General features: G+C 38.2%; 1 protein-coding gene across 2 annotated transcripts in view; it reads left to right on the top strand.

Annotated features, from left to right (window-relative positions):
* The window catches only part of Slc26a7 (solute carrier family 26 member 7), a 175,081-nt gene that overhangs the window by 132,077 nt on the left and 26,461 nt on the right, over positions 1-16,543 (top strand). For both annotated transcript variants that reach the window (XM_087190592.1, XM_087190591.1), the window contains exon 14: positions 9,949-10,086. In XM_087190592.1, coding sequence (XP_087046718.1) covers positions 9,949-10,086 — 138 coding nt within the window. The remainder of the gene's footprint in view (positions 1-9,948; positions 10,087-16,543) is intronic.

Genomic DNA, 16,543 nt, shown 5'->3' on the forward strand with positions numbered 1-16,543 from the left:
GCTATCTATCCTCCAGTGAGGGTGTTTGACTCCTTTATTGAAGATGAGATGGCTGAGTGTGTCTAGCATTGTTTCTCCATCTTCTAATCTGTTCCACTGGTCCTCAGGTTTGTTTCTTTGCCAGTACCATGCTGTTTTTATCACAGTAGGTTTGTAGTATAGTTTCAGGTTGGGGATTGTGATACCCCCTGCCATGTCTCTGTTACCTAGAATTGCTTTTGCTATTCTGAGTCTCTTCTTGTTCCAAATGAATTTTTGGATTGTTTTCTCAAGGTCTATGAAGTATGCTGCTGGTATCTCAATTGGAATTACATTAAATCTATATAGCAGTTTTGGAAGTATGACCATTTTCACTATATTAATCCTTCCTACCCAGGAGTAGGGGATGTCTGTCCATTTTCTGATATAATCTTCAATCTTTCTTTTCAGAGTGCCATAGTTTTCAGAGAAGAGGTCTTTGATTTCTTTCATTAGGTTGATTCCTAGGTATTTCAGTTTTTTGGATGCTATTGTGAAAGGAATTATTTTCCCTATTTCTCTCTCAGTGAGTCTGTCATTTGTGTAGAGGAAAGCTATTGATTTTTGTGTGTTGACCTTGTAACCAGGTGCTTTACTGAATTTGGTTATTAAGTCTAGAAGACTTTTGGTGGAATTCTTGGGGTCTTCTATATAGAGTATCATGTCATCTGCAAATAATGACAATTTGACTTCCTCATTACCTATCTTTATTCCTTTTATTTCTTTCTCTTGTCTAATTGCCTTGGCTAATGTTTCCAGAACTATATTGAACAAGAGTGGTGATAGTGGACATCCTTGTCTTGTTCCTGATTTTAGTGTGAAAGATTTCAGTTTTTGACCATTTAATATGATATTGCCTGTTGGTTTTTCATAGATGGCTTCTATCAGTTTGAGGTAGAGACCATCTATTCGAATTTTTGTAGGGTTTTTATCATAAATGCATGTTGGATTTTGTCAAATGCTTTTTCTGTATCTATGGAGATAATCATATGGTTTTTGTCCTTGGCTCTATTGATATAGTGTATTCCATTGATTGATTTGCATATATTGAACCATCCCTGCATCCCTGGGATGAATCCCACTTGATCAGGGTGTATGATCTTCTTGATGATCTTCTGCATTCTGTTTGCCATTATCTTATTAAGGATTTTTGCATCTATGTTCATTAGTGAGATTGGCCTATAGCTCTCCTTTTCGGTTGGGTGTTTCTCTGCTTTGGGGATCAAGGTGATGCTTGCTTCCAGGAATGAATTTGGGAGTATTGCTTCCCTTCCAATTTCATTGAAGAGTTTAAACAGTAGTGGTGGCAGCAGTTCCTCTCTAAATGTCTTGTAGAATTCAGCAGTGAAGCCATCAGGGCCTGGGCTTTTTTTAGTTGCTAAGTTTTTAATTACATTTTCAATTTCATTGGTTGATATTGGGTTGTTCAGAATTTTTAGGTATTCTTCATTCAACTTTGGCAATTCATATATATATAGGAATCTGTCCATTTCTTCTGTGTTGTCCATCTTATTGGCGTATAGGTTCTGGAAGTAGGTATTGATGATCCTCTGGTTTTCTGCTGGGTCTGTTGTAATTTCACCCTTTTCATTCCTAATTGCATGGATTTGGGCCTTTTCTTTCCTTTTTCTGACAAGGTTGACTAAAGGTTTATCAATTTTGTTGATTCTTTCGAAGAACCAACTCTTGACTTCATTGATTTTTTGTATCGTTCTCTTAGTCTCCATTGCATTGATTTCTCCTCTGATCTTTATAATTTCTTCCCTTGTATGAGCTTTGGGGTTGTCCTGCTCTTCTTTTTCTAGAAGCTTGAGGTTCAGCATCAGGTTGTTTAATTGGGCTCATTCTGTTTTCCTAATATGCATATTCACTGCTATGAACTTCCCTCGTAAGACTGCTTTCATTGTGTCCCATAGATTCCGATATGTTGTATTGTCACTGTCATTTAATTGAAGGAACTGTCTGATTTCTTCTTTAATTTCCTCTGTGACCCATTGGTTATTCAGAAGTGTGTTGTTCAATTTCCACATGTTTATGAAATTTTTTGAGTTTCTTTTGCTATGGATCTCCAATTTCATCACACTATGGTCTGATAATATACAGGGGATAACATCAATTCCTTTGCACTTACTTAAACATGTTCTATGTGTGAGTATGTGGTCTATTTTGGAGAATGACCCATGTGCAGCTGAGAAGAATGTGTATTCTGATTTTGTGGGGTGGAAGACTCTGTAAACATCTGTTAAGTTCATTTGTTCAAGAGTTTGATTGAGTTCTAGTATTTCATTACTTATTTTTTGTCTAGTCGCTCTATCTATTTGTGACAGTGGGGTGTTGAGGTCCCCCACTACAATTGTATTAGTGCATATATGACTTTTGATGTCCATTAGTATTTGTTTTATATAGTTGGGTGTACTAGTGTTTGGTGCATAGATATTTATGATTGTCATCTCTTCCTCTTGGATTCTTCCCTTTACAAGGATGTAGTGTCCTTCTTCATCTCTCTTAATCAGTGTTGGTTTGAAATCTACTTGATCTGCAAAGAGGTTAGCTGCTCCTGTTTTTTTTCATGTTCCCGTCACATGGAGTATTGTTTTCCACCCTTTAACTTTCAGTCCATGAGTTTTCCTTTTGAATTTAGTGTGTTTCTTGTATGCAGCATATTGTTGGATTTTGCTTCTTGACCCATTCTGACAGTCTATTTCTTTTGATTAGTGAATTGAGACCATTAACTTTGATGGTTATAACTGAAACATATTGACTTATCATTGCCATGACTTTTTCTTTTTGTGGGGTTCTCTGCCTTTACATTTAATTTCTTGTTCTGCCAGATGGGTTCATTCTGCTTTGCTTTCTGGGGTTGTGATCCTCAATGTCTGTTCCTAGGATATTTTAAAAAATTCTTTGGAGTGCTGGTTTGGTATTCACGAAGTTCCTAAGGTACTCTTTGTCATGAAAGTATCTTATTTCTCCATCAATTTTGAAGGATAGTTTTGCAGGGTACATCAGTCTGGGTTGGAGGCTGTTTTCCTTTAGGGCTTGGAATATGTCACTCCAAGCTCTTCTTGCCTTGATGGTTTGTGTTGAGAAGTCTGCTGTGATTCTGATGGGCTTTCTTTTGAATGTGATTTGTTTCTTTTCTCTAACTGCTTGTAGAACATTGTTCTTCTATTGAATTTCTGGAAAGTTAACAATTATATGCCTATGTGTAGATTTTTTTTTGATCAAGGCTATTTGGAGTCCTATATGCCTCACTTATCTGTATGTCAAGCTCTTTTCCCCTGCTTGGGAAGTTTCCTGCCATTATTTTTGTGAAGAGTTTTTTATGTCATCTCCACTCTCTCCTGTTTCTTCATTGACTCCAATCAGTCTTATGTTGTTCTTCTTTGGATCATCTAGCATCTGCTGGATTGATTTGTCATGTTCCCTTATAACTTTGAAGCAGTTTTTCTTTTCCTGGTCATTAATTGCAATCTTATCATCTATATCTGAAATTCTGTCCTCACATTGGCTCATTCTGCTGTGTAGACTTTCAATGGAGTTTTTCATGTCCTGGCAATCTATTTGCATCTGTTTCATGGATTCCATTTGTTTCTTCTGTTGGGATTCCATCATGTTCCTCAGCTCCTCTCTAGATGTATTAATCATGTCTTGCACTAGGAGCACGGTTTCTCCTGTTATCTGAGAAATTATTTCTAATTTCATTTTTTCTAGATCTCCTTTTGTTGCCAGTTCAGTGGGTCCAGGTGGTTGAGTATCAGAGTGTTCCATCTCATTTCCCTTTGGGGTTGCTGTAGGTGATCTGGAAGTCTGGTTTTGAGACTTATATATGTGTTTTCTCATTTTGATTTGGGGGCTGGATGTTGGCAACTGCATGGATTACCTCCTCTGCTCTGGGAGAGTTGGGACAGGGGCTGGGAGCAGTGGTAGGGATGGTGGCCCAAAAGCCTTTTCCTCTGGGCTGGGAGGAGTGGGAGGGTTGGTGCCCAGGAAGCCCCTTCCTCTGGACCAGGAGCAGTGGGACGGTGGCTCAGATGCCCCTATCTCTGGGCCGGGAGTGGCGGGACTCAGTACCGTGGTCTGGTGGTCCGATGTCCTCTGCATCTTTGTAGTGTAGAACCAGGTGGCTGTACAAGGGAGCGGGGGGTGGGGGGGTGGTGTCCAGTAGATTGTTGCTGGGGCGCAGGCTGATTCGGCATGTTCCGTGCAACTCACAACCTTGGTAGGGCATCTTCCCTTTTTAATTAATGTGAACTTCCAATGATTAATGTTGAGCATGATGCACTTAACAGTGGACATACCACGGTTCAATGAAACAGAAGAAAATTTCTTTGGATTTGCCATTCAGATAAGATCAGATCATGGTTCAGAGAGCTGCAGCTCACAGTAAAATCATTGTCCACATTCACAAAATCATGTGTAAACCTCTTTCTTATTGCTAAGCTGCATAAAGCAACCCAGCCAAATTGATAGTCTTTTCTAAACTAAGTGATATATGAAGATAGGAAATAGGGAAGAGAATAAACAAATTGGCTCATGATATTACCTTTAAAAAAATCTAGTCAATGAGACTGTATCATTGGTAGAGGGTAATTAAGTTCAGTGGTTCTGGAATGTCAATAAGATTGGATTTTTACACAGTGAAGAGCTTTTTAAATAAGCAACTTGAATAAATTGTCTTACTTTACAATGCTAGGGACAGCCAATTTTTGGAGTTTGAGTTCTAGTTTTTATCTTAAGAGATAATAAAAATAGTTAAAAATGAAGGAAAATATTGACTTATTTATGCCAATTTAAAAAAATTGTCTTCACTTTGACCCTGCTTTATGTATGTTTGGCTAAACTTTTCTCCTTTATTTCTTACATTCACTTTAGTACCTGATGATTCCCCTCAGAATAGAGAGAACTGGCCTCACCAGAAGGACTAATGTGAGAGTGTTTTCAAATAGACTGGAACTAGGAAATGACATCAGGAGTTCTTCTGTGACACACAGGAAAAGGGCTTGTTTTAGTAAGCATAGGAAGATTTGCTTGACAGGGCGCTGTTTAACTTCAGAGACTCTGAGGATGTTTCATGCTCACCTTTTCCACCAATTCTGCCTTTATTTTCTTTCCTTAAATTATCCATGGGAGCCAGGCACAGTGGTGCATATCTGCAACCCCAGGTACTTAGGAGGCTGAGGCAGAGGATCTGAAATTAAAGGCCAGACTGGAAAACATAGTGTGATCCTGTATAAAAAAGGGGGGAGGGAGAGAAGGAAGGAAAAATGAGGAAGTAAAGGGAGGAAGGAAGACAGAAGGAAAACAAAGGAAATGCTTAAGCAAACTCCTGGCCTATGTCCTCAATGTATCTCCATCACTCATGTACATGTGCATTAGGATTGACATTCTTTGCTTTGATAAAGAATTCACCTTAAAAGTTCTTGGTTAGTAAACTCTAAATAATCCTTACCTTCCTCAAGGGCTAAACATGTGTGGGAGTGAATGAGGGGATTTGTAGGAAAGATGAAAGTGCCAGAAATTTCTACATCTCTTGAATCTTGGTTCCAGTCTTGTCTCTCAATTGAGTAATAACTGTATCACATGGAAATCTAATTTTATTAAAGTATTTCCTGGAAACAAGCATTAACCTGATTCCAAAGCCAGAAAAGAACCCAACCAAAAAAGAGAACTACAGGCCAATCTCTTTAATGAACACAGGTGGAAAAATCCTCAAGAACTAGTGGCAAACAGAATGCAGAAAGTCAGCAAAAAGATCATACATGATGTCCAAGTAGGGTTCATTCCAGGGATGCAGGGATGGCTCAACATATGCAAATCAATAAATGTAATACACTACATAAAGCAGAAGTAAAGACAAAAATCACATGATCACCTCAATAGATGTAGAAAACATTTGAAAAATTCAACATCCATTCTTGGTAAAAAAAAAAAAATTGAAGAAAATAGGAATAGAAGGTCTTTATCTCAACCTGATAAAAGCCATTTATGACAAAACAATAGCTAATATCACCCTAAATGGAAGGAAGCTGAAAGCTTTCTCTGTAAAATCAGGAACAAGACAAAATATTCGGTCTCACCACTTCTGTTTCATATAGTTTTCAAAACATTAGCTAGAGAAATAAGATAAGAAAGAAATAAAGTGGATATGAATCAGAAAGGAAAAAGTTAAATTATCATCATTTGCTGATGACATGATCCTCTACATAGAAGACTCCAAAACTCCACCCAAACACTCCTATAACAAATATTCAAATTTGACAGAGTAACGGGATACAAAGCCAACACTCAAAAGTCAATAGTGTTCTTTTATACCAATAACAAACTCACCAATAAGGAAATTAGGAAAACAATACTCTTCCCAATAGCATCAAAATAAATGAAATACTTAGGAATTAACCTAAGTAAGGAAGTGAAAGACCTCTACAATGAAAACTATAGTACTCTGAAAAAGGAGATTGAAGAGGATATCAGAAAATGTAAGGATATCCCCTGTTCCTGGATAGGCAGAACCAATATAGTCAAAATGGCCATAATTCCAAAACTTTTATATAGATTTAATGCAATTCCAATCAAAATACCAATAACATTCCTTACAGAGCTAGAGAAAGCAATCCTAAAATTCATATGCAACCAGAAGAGACCTAGAATATCAAGAGCAATTCTGGGCAACAAGGGCAAGGCAGGGAACATCACAATCTCTTACTTCAAGTTACACTACAAAGTTACAGTGAACAAACAGCATGGTACTGGTGAAACCCAAACAAACAAGCAAACAAAACAAAACAAAACAAACAACAACAACAACAAAAACAGACCTGTGGATCAATGGAACAGAAGATACAGAAACAACTCCAGGAAGCACACTTAGCTGTTATCATTGACAAAGGTGTCAGATCCTTTTGCTAGAGGAAAGATAGCCTCCTTAATAAATGGTGGCTGGGAAAACTGGCTATCTACATGCCAAGGGTTGAACTTAGGCCCTTATCTCTCATCATGAAGTAAACTAAAATCAAAATGAATTAAATATGTAAACATTAGAACAGAAAACACTTAATCTGCTGAAAGACAAAACAGATAAAACTCTTGAAGAAATTGGTATAAGAAAAGACTTTCTGAACAAAACCACAGTTACACAAGAAATAATACCAAGAATCAACAAATGGGAGCCCATCAAATTAAAATGCTTCTGCACAGCAAAGGAAACCACTAGCAGAATGAGGAGACAACCTACAGAATGGGAAAAAAATTATGTCAGCTATTCCTTAGACAAAGGACTAATATCTAGAATATATAAAAAACTCAAAAAGGGAGACCTCCAAATTTAGACTGAAAAATATGGGTCTCTGAAATGAATAGACACTTCTCAGATGAAGAAATAAAAACAGCCAATAAATACATGAAAAAATATTCAACATTACTGGCTATTCTAGAAATACAAAAACAACACTGAAACTCCATCTCACTGCAAAAAGAATAGCTACCATCAAGAAATTAACCAATAACAAATGCTGATGAGGCTGTGAGGAGAAAGAAACCCTTCTCCACTGTTGATAAAAACACTGAGGAAATCAGCATGGAGATTTCTCAAAAAACTAAAGTAGAAATTCCATTTGACCCAGCTATTCCCTTCTAGGTATATTCCCAAAAGATTTAAAGACATCAATCATATCACAGCGTTACATGCATATATCCATATTTATATCCTTATTTATATGAGTACAATTCATAATAGTTAAGTCTTGGGAATAGCCAAAATGTCCATCAACAGAGGAATGGATAAAAAATGTGGTGCTTGTACACAATTGAGCACTGCTCTGCCAGAAAGAAGGATAAACTGGAGTCATTTGTAAAAAAATGGATGTACCTTGAGATCATAATGTTAAGTGAAGTATCTCAGACACACAAGCTTAAATATAGCATGATTTCTCTTATATGAAAAACTCAATATATATATAAAGTACAGTGGTGTCTTGTTTCACAAACTTAATTCTTTCCATGATCCTGGTCACAGAATTCATTCCATGATTCTTATTTTTATGTGGAAAAAATTGAGTTTGTGAACCAAGGTACTATTGTATGAATAAAAGACAGATAATAGGAAACAAGAAAAAGAAAAAGAAGATATCATAATCCGGTGCAAACAATATATCTAAAAGTATAACTTGACTTAGTACATTGGGTTACATATTTTATATATTCTTTGGCCTATTGGTCTGGTTTTCAATCTGTATATATGATAATTAACTTTACAAGGTATTGCAAGATAAATGAATCTGATGCTAGAAAAACAAAAGAAGGTGGAGGAAAGAGGAAAAAGAAAGGAATTTAAATATGTTATATACATGGACCAATTCCCTACAATGAGTGTAATCATTATGTATGGCAAACATGTACTAATAATACTCATAAAAAAAGAAAAATTATTACATCTCATTAATTACTTGTGCCAAAATAAAAAAGAGAAAAAGGCAAGATTGAGCAAGATATGAAGATGAACTATTGGGTGGAATTTTTAGCTAACTTAAAATTTAATAATTTGTTATTCTTGTCTTTCAATCATATGCTTTCTCACTCCTTCTTTATGCAAAATAACTCATTCCTTATTTTGGAGATCTCTTCCTACTTCATGAATTCAACTTCACTGAAAATTTACTTTTTGGGACAACTTGAATCTCGCCTCTTTAACAAATATATATGTTTTCAAATTAACATAAGACAACTTAATGGCACAGTCATGTACGATTTGTGATGACTAAATATGAAAGGCCTAAGAATTAACATTTTATTTTTGGTTTCTAAGGGGTTTACTCTTGATTAAAATTAGTTTGGTAGCTTATATTGTTTGTTTTCTTTTTATTGCAAATCTCATTTTTTGGAGTTTAATCAATTTTGTGGATTTAGAAACTTTTGAGACAATCTAGTTTAACCATTCATCTAATTTAAAAAATTAGGAAACTTAGAGAGGTTAAATAAATTATCTAAATTAATGTCCCTAACATTTTCTTTTTCTTCTTTCTTTCTTCTGCCTGCACACATGATAGTTCATTGCATCTCCATGTTTATATGAGTACTAAAGCCTACAGGAGTATTGCTTTCTTGGTTGGTGAGGAGCTATCATTTCAGAGAATTGGCTATCTTCTCAATCAGATATTTGTCCCAAGGCCACAAAGAAGATGGTTTTACTTGCACGCCATTGAGTGCTACCAGTATTATCTAGGCAAATGGCCAAAGCAGACACCCTTTTGTATAAAACCTTTTCCTCCATTTCTGCCACCCTCACCTACATTGTGGTGATGCAGTGTGACCCAGGCTTGCCCCAAGTGAAGTTATATTCCTGTTCCAATTAGGACCATCAGTTACTTATACAGTTGTATTTCAGCTGAAGAAAACTTATGTCCTTATGAAGTAATGATCTGACATTTGACACATTGTTTTTAAAAATATAAATGGTTTAAATAGATTAATTTTAACTGATAGGTTGAATGGAAGGGATGCTTTGGGGAGGATAAATCCCCCTGTATTCTTTGGTTATTTTAGGCTATTGCCTTCCCAAACCCAGTCAACAGGAATAAAGACCACGTTTGGGCCGGGGATTTAGCTCAGTGGTTCTGCCACCTGCCTTGCAAGTGCAAAGACCCAAGTTTGATCCCCGGTACCAAAAAAACAAAAACAAACAAAAAGATCACTTCAGAGAATCTGTAGGCTTGTCTCAAGGTTACTGTTTCTTTCTAGAAAGTACATATTTGCCCAAGAAGTGGGCTGTTACAGTAAGATCCTAAATATATTTTAATAATTAAAATGTTAGTTAAGAGATTGTTCCCACAGGTGAGTGACATTTGGACTTGCAAGATTTAAACGCATTGGGTATAGTTATTTTCTTTCATTTAATTCACAATTCTGAATCTTTGTTTTTTTCTCTTTTAAAAGGAGACCACGCCTCTGATGAAAATCATCTCAATAAATAATCCACTTGTTTTCCTTAATGTGAAGAAATTTCATACTGATTTAAAGAACATAATCCAAAGGGAAAATGCCAGCAACCATCCACTTGATGATATCAGCAAGGTAGAATCTAGTTTCACGATTAGAATGTCATAGTACAGATAACTGTACATCATGACACTAAAAAATGTCTCATGTAAATAATACTTTCATTTAGTGCATGTACTCAATTTTTAGGTAGTCACTTTCTTAATTTTTAGGTAGTTTATTCATTTCCTGATGTCTAATGAATATGTGTACCAGGTATTATATCCCTGAGAAGAGCAAATAAGACAAATTCCTTAGTTCAAAGGACCTATTTACCAAGCTTCTAAGTAAAAAAAAAGCACATTATATCTAACTCCTAAAGAGATAGAACATGACAAATGACAGAGAGGCACAAATTTTTGCCATCACTATAACCTATAAAAGTCAGCTTTATTTCCACAAATAAAGTCAGTTATATTGAATTAAATGTGCATCACTATGATTTATGTAAATGAGCCATATATCAATATTTGAATCCTAAAGTCCTCTGCAATGTGTCCCCCCCCCCCACCCCAGGCAAGGCTTTATTGGAGAAGGAGCTGCCAGGGTACCCCGATCAATAGGGCAGTCCAATGGGGAGAGTATCATGAGAGTTGAGAAACGGGATGCTGGGTGATTGGAAGGGGAGGATCACATGAGTAGCAGGGTGGAGCAACAAGTTAGGTTTTGCTTCTCTAGAGGAGGTAGGTTTCACTCCCTTACCCCAAGTGGCTCATTTCTATAATCAGGAACTATTTTAGAAACAGGAGCCATTTTAGAATGTAGGACCATTGGGGGCATTTTGTCTGGTAGAAAACTCTGTCGTTCCAGACTCTTGTTATTATGGAATAGGGGCAAGGGTCTCTTTTTCTGTAGCTGCTTCTTGCTGTCAAAGGAGTGTTGTTGGGTGGGGCCTTTAGACGGCCAAGGTGTGGTCTCATTAGGTGGAGCCAGCATCAGTAGTGAGGGGTGGTAGCCAGCTGTGATGAGTTCCCTGACCATCTGGTTGGTAAAGGCCCACATGTGTTCCTGTAAGAAATTTTGAAAACAGCAGAACAGACAGTGTCTGAAAAGCAGGATTATGCAGAGGATGGTGAGGGGTCCCAGGAAAGGAAGAAGCCATGGAAGCCATTGGCCAAAGTATCCTGGCAGAGATTGTAGTCTAGGTCTCATCTACATTTTTCTGTGTGCTCCCTGAGCTCCTTTACTTTGTCTCCAACAATGCCAGATTGGTTTACAAAGTAACAATGCTTTTTAATAGGAGGCATGTTCCCCCGCTCTGCTGTTTTTATATCCAGAGCTCATCTATTTTGGAGTACTACAGCTGCCAGTGAAATGATTTGGGACTGTGACCAGAGAGTCAGCTACCTTTTCCATATCTTCATTTAGATCTTGGGATGGGGAGTAATAGAAGTGTGTTGATGTTAAGATTTCTGCCACCCTAGTGCAAATTCCCACCAGGAATCCTTCCTGGCTCCCATTAGGAAAGGGAGTACAGGAAGGGCACACTTGTTAAGATGATGGGAAGAAACTTGTAACATTTGGGTTTCAGTATAGATGGTGAGGGGAGGGCTAAGGAGTCCCAAGTAACATAGGGGGGAAGAGGTTTATGCAGCAGAAATCTTGGGAATCATAGATGAAGAATATCCCCTTAGAGAGACAGGTTATGGAAGATTCAGGAATGTTGACAATGAGAGCACAAGGGGTGAATATGTTTTGTTTAAGCTTGGACGAATCTGTACATGTCTAATTGTCATGTTTGGTGGACTCTAGTTGGGATGTAAGGACCTAGCATTGTGGTGACATTTTGTGGGGAATCAGGTTTTAATGGGGACAGGGAGGGGTACAGGTATCAGGACATATGGCTGAAATCAAGAAGATAGGCACATCCAACATTCATTTTGGTTTCCTGGCAGATTTAACAAGGTGGTGTTAAAGAGATGTTGGAATCTCTGATGTGTTTGAACTGCCTTTTTAAGGATGATAAATCAATTCCCCTGAATAGAGGAGGAGTTTTTAAAGCCTCTTTTTAAGTCTAGCTATATAGATATGTATTTTTAATTATGCTTTCCTACTGGGTGTTTAAGACCAAGTTTCAGTGAGACCTATATTAAATAAAATTAACTTTTTGCCATTTATCAAGGTCAATTAGGTCTCTTCAGGCATTATTTTGGAACCATTCATAGAGCCTCTCAGCTCCTCTGTCAGTATCAGCCATCAGGATGGGTCAAGGTCTTGCTTGACCATGTCATTTTCAGTGAAAGCATGGAGGATTTTTCCGTTTTTGTAACCCTCCTTTGGCACATGGTACATTTGTCCTCTGGTGTCTAGCAATCTCCCTGCTGAGGAGGTTGGGTGACTTACCAAAGATGTAGGATCCCATAGAAAAGGTTCCCTCTTAATCTTGTGTTATAGTTATTGTCAGAAGTCTGTAAGCAGAAAGTAGAGGAAAGGGCATGATTTTCCAATATTTATGTAGGAAACAATAGGGCCCAATGAAATTTCTTGGTGATGTAGCCTGGCAAACAAGTTGTTGATATGTAAATAGGCAGGGCCAGGAGAGGATTTTACTTTTTTTTTTGGAGAGTCTTGCTTCCCTCTCTCCCTGGATTCTTTGTTGTCCTTGAGGGGCTAGGGCCAAAATACTGATAGTCCTCTTAGTCCGATTACCTTTCTAGTATTGGTTTCCAAACTTGTTGAACAACCTGAAGAGAAGATCAGTGACATTAGCAGTGCAGTAGGAGCAGTGAGCTTAACTATTATAATTTTATATGAATAGCAAGCATTTTGGAATCTAAAATGTAGTTAGAGGACTATTATTTTTATCAAGCATGGTTGTTCTAGAAGTTGATTTCCTGTAGAATATTAACAGAAAAAATTTTGAATCAGAGCCATACATAATAATAATAATAATAATAATAATAATACTTTAGCATGACAATCATGACATTATCCTTGTAACAAACTTAGATATGTATCTTAGTATAAGATAGCCATTGTTAAATGCACTCACTACCCTTCAGAAACACATAAAAAACAGGAAACTCTTAAGTTATTACTTTTTGACAGGATGCCATCTAAGGAAAATGTATGGACCTATAAATGTACCTGTTATCATGAGTAGCTGGAGCAGAAGAGAAGGACGAATACCTGGATCAAAAAGTTATTACTATAAACAATATATTAGAACGCCTGTACAGTCAGAAAGCATGAATACATTTTATACACCAGAAAAGTAGCAATAATAATTACTACAATTATATGAAACCTTATGTCCTCTAATGTAGGTTGGTACCAAAAGGATCTTTTAATAACACCTTGTTTTTCCCACCAAAAAATTTGTGTTTTGAAGATAACCAGTATAAACATATCACAATAACATATTTAAGCAATGTTAATTGGGTGTGTATCTTCCCATAAGGCTATGAAAATTACTGGGGCTCCCATTAGTGAACAAAGACCAGAAATATCTGTTTTCTGAGCAGCTGCTTCTTTATACATCAAGGGGAGTCCCATCATCCAGCCATCTCCCCAAATGTAAAAGTTTTTATTTAATTATCTTGACAATTTCCTTTTTACATGACCTGTAAAAACCAGATTTGTAACAATTAACAATTTATTTGTAACCAATAACATACACACACACACACACACACACACACACACACACACACATATATACTTTTTGAGTTAGAGGATGTAGACAGCAATATGCATTACAATCAAAATTAATTTTTGACGTCATTCTGATCCACTAGCAACCTGGGAGAAAAGGCAGCCATGCCTTTAATAACATTTATCAAAAATACAATTGGACAAACACAAACAAACAATTGGACAGACAAAGACCAACATGTAAGACAATTTATGAAACCAGAGTGCACTCAAATATATTTAGCCAATTGAATTATAACATGTCTTTTAATTACTAGTCACAATTTTTGTAGGCCAATTAACAGAGATCTCTTGTAACTAGAATCAGAAGGAATAAAAGCACTTTATAACAGTAGCATGATCTTGTGTTATAGTTATTGTCAGAAGTCTGTAAGCAGAAAGTAGAGGAAAGGGCATGATTTTCCAATATTTATGTAGGAAACAATAGGGCCCAATGAAATTTCTTGGTGATGTAGCCTGGCAAACAAGTTGTTGATATGTAAATAGGCAGGGCCAGGAGAGGATTTTCCTTTTTTTTTTTTTTTTGGAGAGACTTGCTTCCCTCTCTCCTCAGGGGAAGCTGAGAGCAGGTGGAGCAGTGGGTGTAGGCACCTTAAAAGTCTCATCTATCTTTGCAGCCTTTTGTTCAATTTAGCAATAGAGCGTAAGAGGAAACACAGAGGTAGAGGGTTGCTGATGCATCTGAGGAGGCAGGAGTGTTAAGTCACTCTCCTGTTTGGGAGGGGCTGGAGCAGCCAGAGAGAGTGGGTGTGTAGTGGAGAAGTAGGGGGCTGGGGGGCTTTGGGTGTGGCAAGTGAGATCACTGTGGGGAGGGAGAGCACGAGGAGAGGCCTACAAGGCAGCATGCAGCAGCAGAGGTGGGGTAGTAGGGTTGAGGCAGAGCATGACGGGAGTGATCTGCCAGGTTGAAGGCAGACATGTCGGGGTCTGGGCACGGATCAGGGGTTGTGGGTGTTGCAGTGTGGGCAAGGAGAATCTGAGAGGTGGGGCAAGGAGAATCTGAGAGGTGGCACAAGATTGACAGAGGGTCGCTGTGAAGATAGGAGAAAGCCTGCATGTAGGGACTTAAGACCATTTGCCATTGCATTGACAAAAGTTGTAAAGATCCTGTAAAATGTTTGAGTTGAATGTTCCATTTTCTGGCTAGTGATAATCATTGTTTAATTTATATTGAGGCCTGATTGCAGCAAAAAAAATAGGGCATTGGGGCTTGATGTGGCCCATGAGCCCAAGGGTTTTGAGATTAGCTAGCAAATAGTTACATTCCCATGTTGAGGGAGGGCCAGATATGGAGGGTGAGTATCAGATAGCTCCCGAGGAGAAGGGCAAAAGGGAGGAGCGTCCTCATCCCCTTTGAGGATCTCGGGAGAGAGAACAGAGGAGCCCGACTGATGTGGCTTCCCCAGGGGCGGTGGTCCTGGCCATGGGCCAAGGAGTCCATCTCACCTAGTGCTAGGATTTTCTGAGGCGGGGGGAGGGAGGGAGGGAGAGAGAGGCTGATCTGAGTACTCACCCAGAGATCAGGGACTGGTGTGGATGTGGGGGTGTCAGCAATGGCAAAGGTGAAGGCCCCTGGTCAGGTGCTTGTCCAGCAGGGTCCAGAAAGGACAGTCAGGAGGCCAATCAGTGGGGGATTGTGGCAAAATCCCGTTGTCTTTGCGAGTTTTGGCACTAGAATGAAAGAAAACTAGCCTAAATAGGAACCACAGAGGCAAGGCTTTATTGAGGAAGGAGCTGCTGGGCTACCTTGAGCAATGGGGAGAGAGCAGTCCTCTGTAATGTTAGGAGCAGGCTGCTTGGGTTTGCTGCTTAATGGCTGTGGGACTTTAATTGAGTCATCATATTTTGTGCTTCAGTTTCCTCATCTTTAATCAAGATGATTAAATGAGTTAATAAATGCAAAGCACTTAGAATGTAGTTGGCCTACTCAATATTATACAGTCTTAGGTCATATTATTAGTGTGGTTGACTGCTCTTTTCATGAAACTTTCCTTGGCTATTCCAGATCACAAAGATCTCTTCTTTCTCATGTCTGTGTGCATGTACTATCTCCCAGTCAGGAACGTAGATGATCTCGGGTCTCCTATTTCTGGCATCTCAGGAGCTGTCCCTCACAGCTGCATGCTTCTGCCAAATCCTGATCCACACTACAGCACTCCATATTCAGGAAGACACATGTAATATGCAGGGGCCCAGTGCAAAATGAAAATGTGAGGTCCTTTGCTCCACAATTACTCAGATTTTCAAGATGCTGACAGCAGAGCATAAACCAAGTGAGAGAGCCTTGCAAGCATGGAATCCTGTGGGACTTCAGATTGCAGTCACAGGAAGCTAGCTCTCCCTAAGTCTCCTCAGATCTGTCTTAATCCCTCACCATTCTCTTTAGGAGTTCACTTTCAAGAGAACATTGAGAATCAACACCAGGCATTTTGGGTTGAGAACATGCTCTCTGGTATGATGGGTCTGATGGGGAGCTATGTTTCCTATTGTTCAAGTTGGTTACCAGGCCTTTTTCTTTTACAATGCCTACTCACACCACAGGGCAGTGTGTCTGTATTATGATTTAAGCAGGTTTCTGTGGGTAGAGGTAAACTCACAATGAACATGCCAAAGAGTGTTGGGAAAACATTTGTCCGGAGTTTCATATAACATAATTAACCCATAAGAAGTTTGTCTTATTTTTTAAATGCAAATTTTCTTCTTAATATTATATACTACTTTATGGGCTTTATCAAACCTACTAGTGTACTTGAAGATTCCTTTAAGTAGTCAATTAATGACGTTGATAGTGTTTTCCTTAGAGTATTCTCCTGTAAGACTGCTTGTCCCAACTTGTTTT

Source organism: Heterocephalus glaber, unplaced genomic scaffold (assembly GCF_053883595.1).
Source record: "Heterocephalus glaber isolate CG9 unplaced genomic scaffold, H.glaber_assembly_v1.0 deba00001553, whole genome shotgun sequence".
Classification (NCBI taxonomy): Eukaryota; Metazoa; Chordata; class Mammalia; order Rodentia; family Bathyergidae; genus Heterocephalus; species Heterocephalus glaber.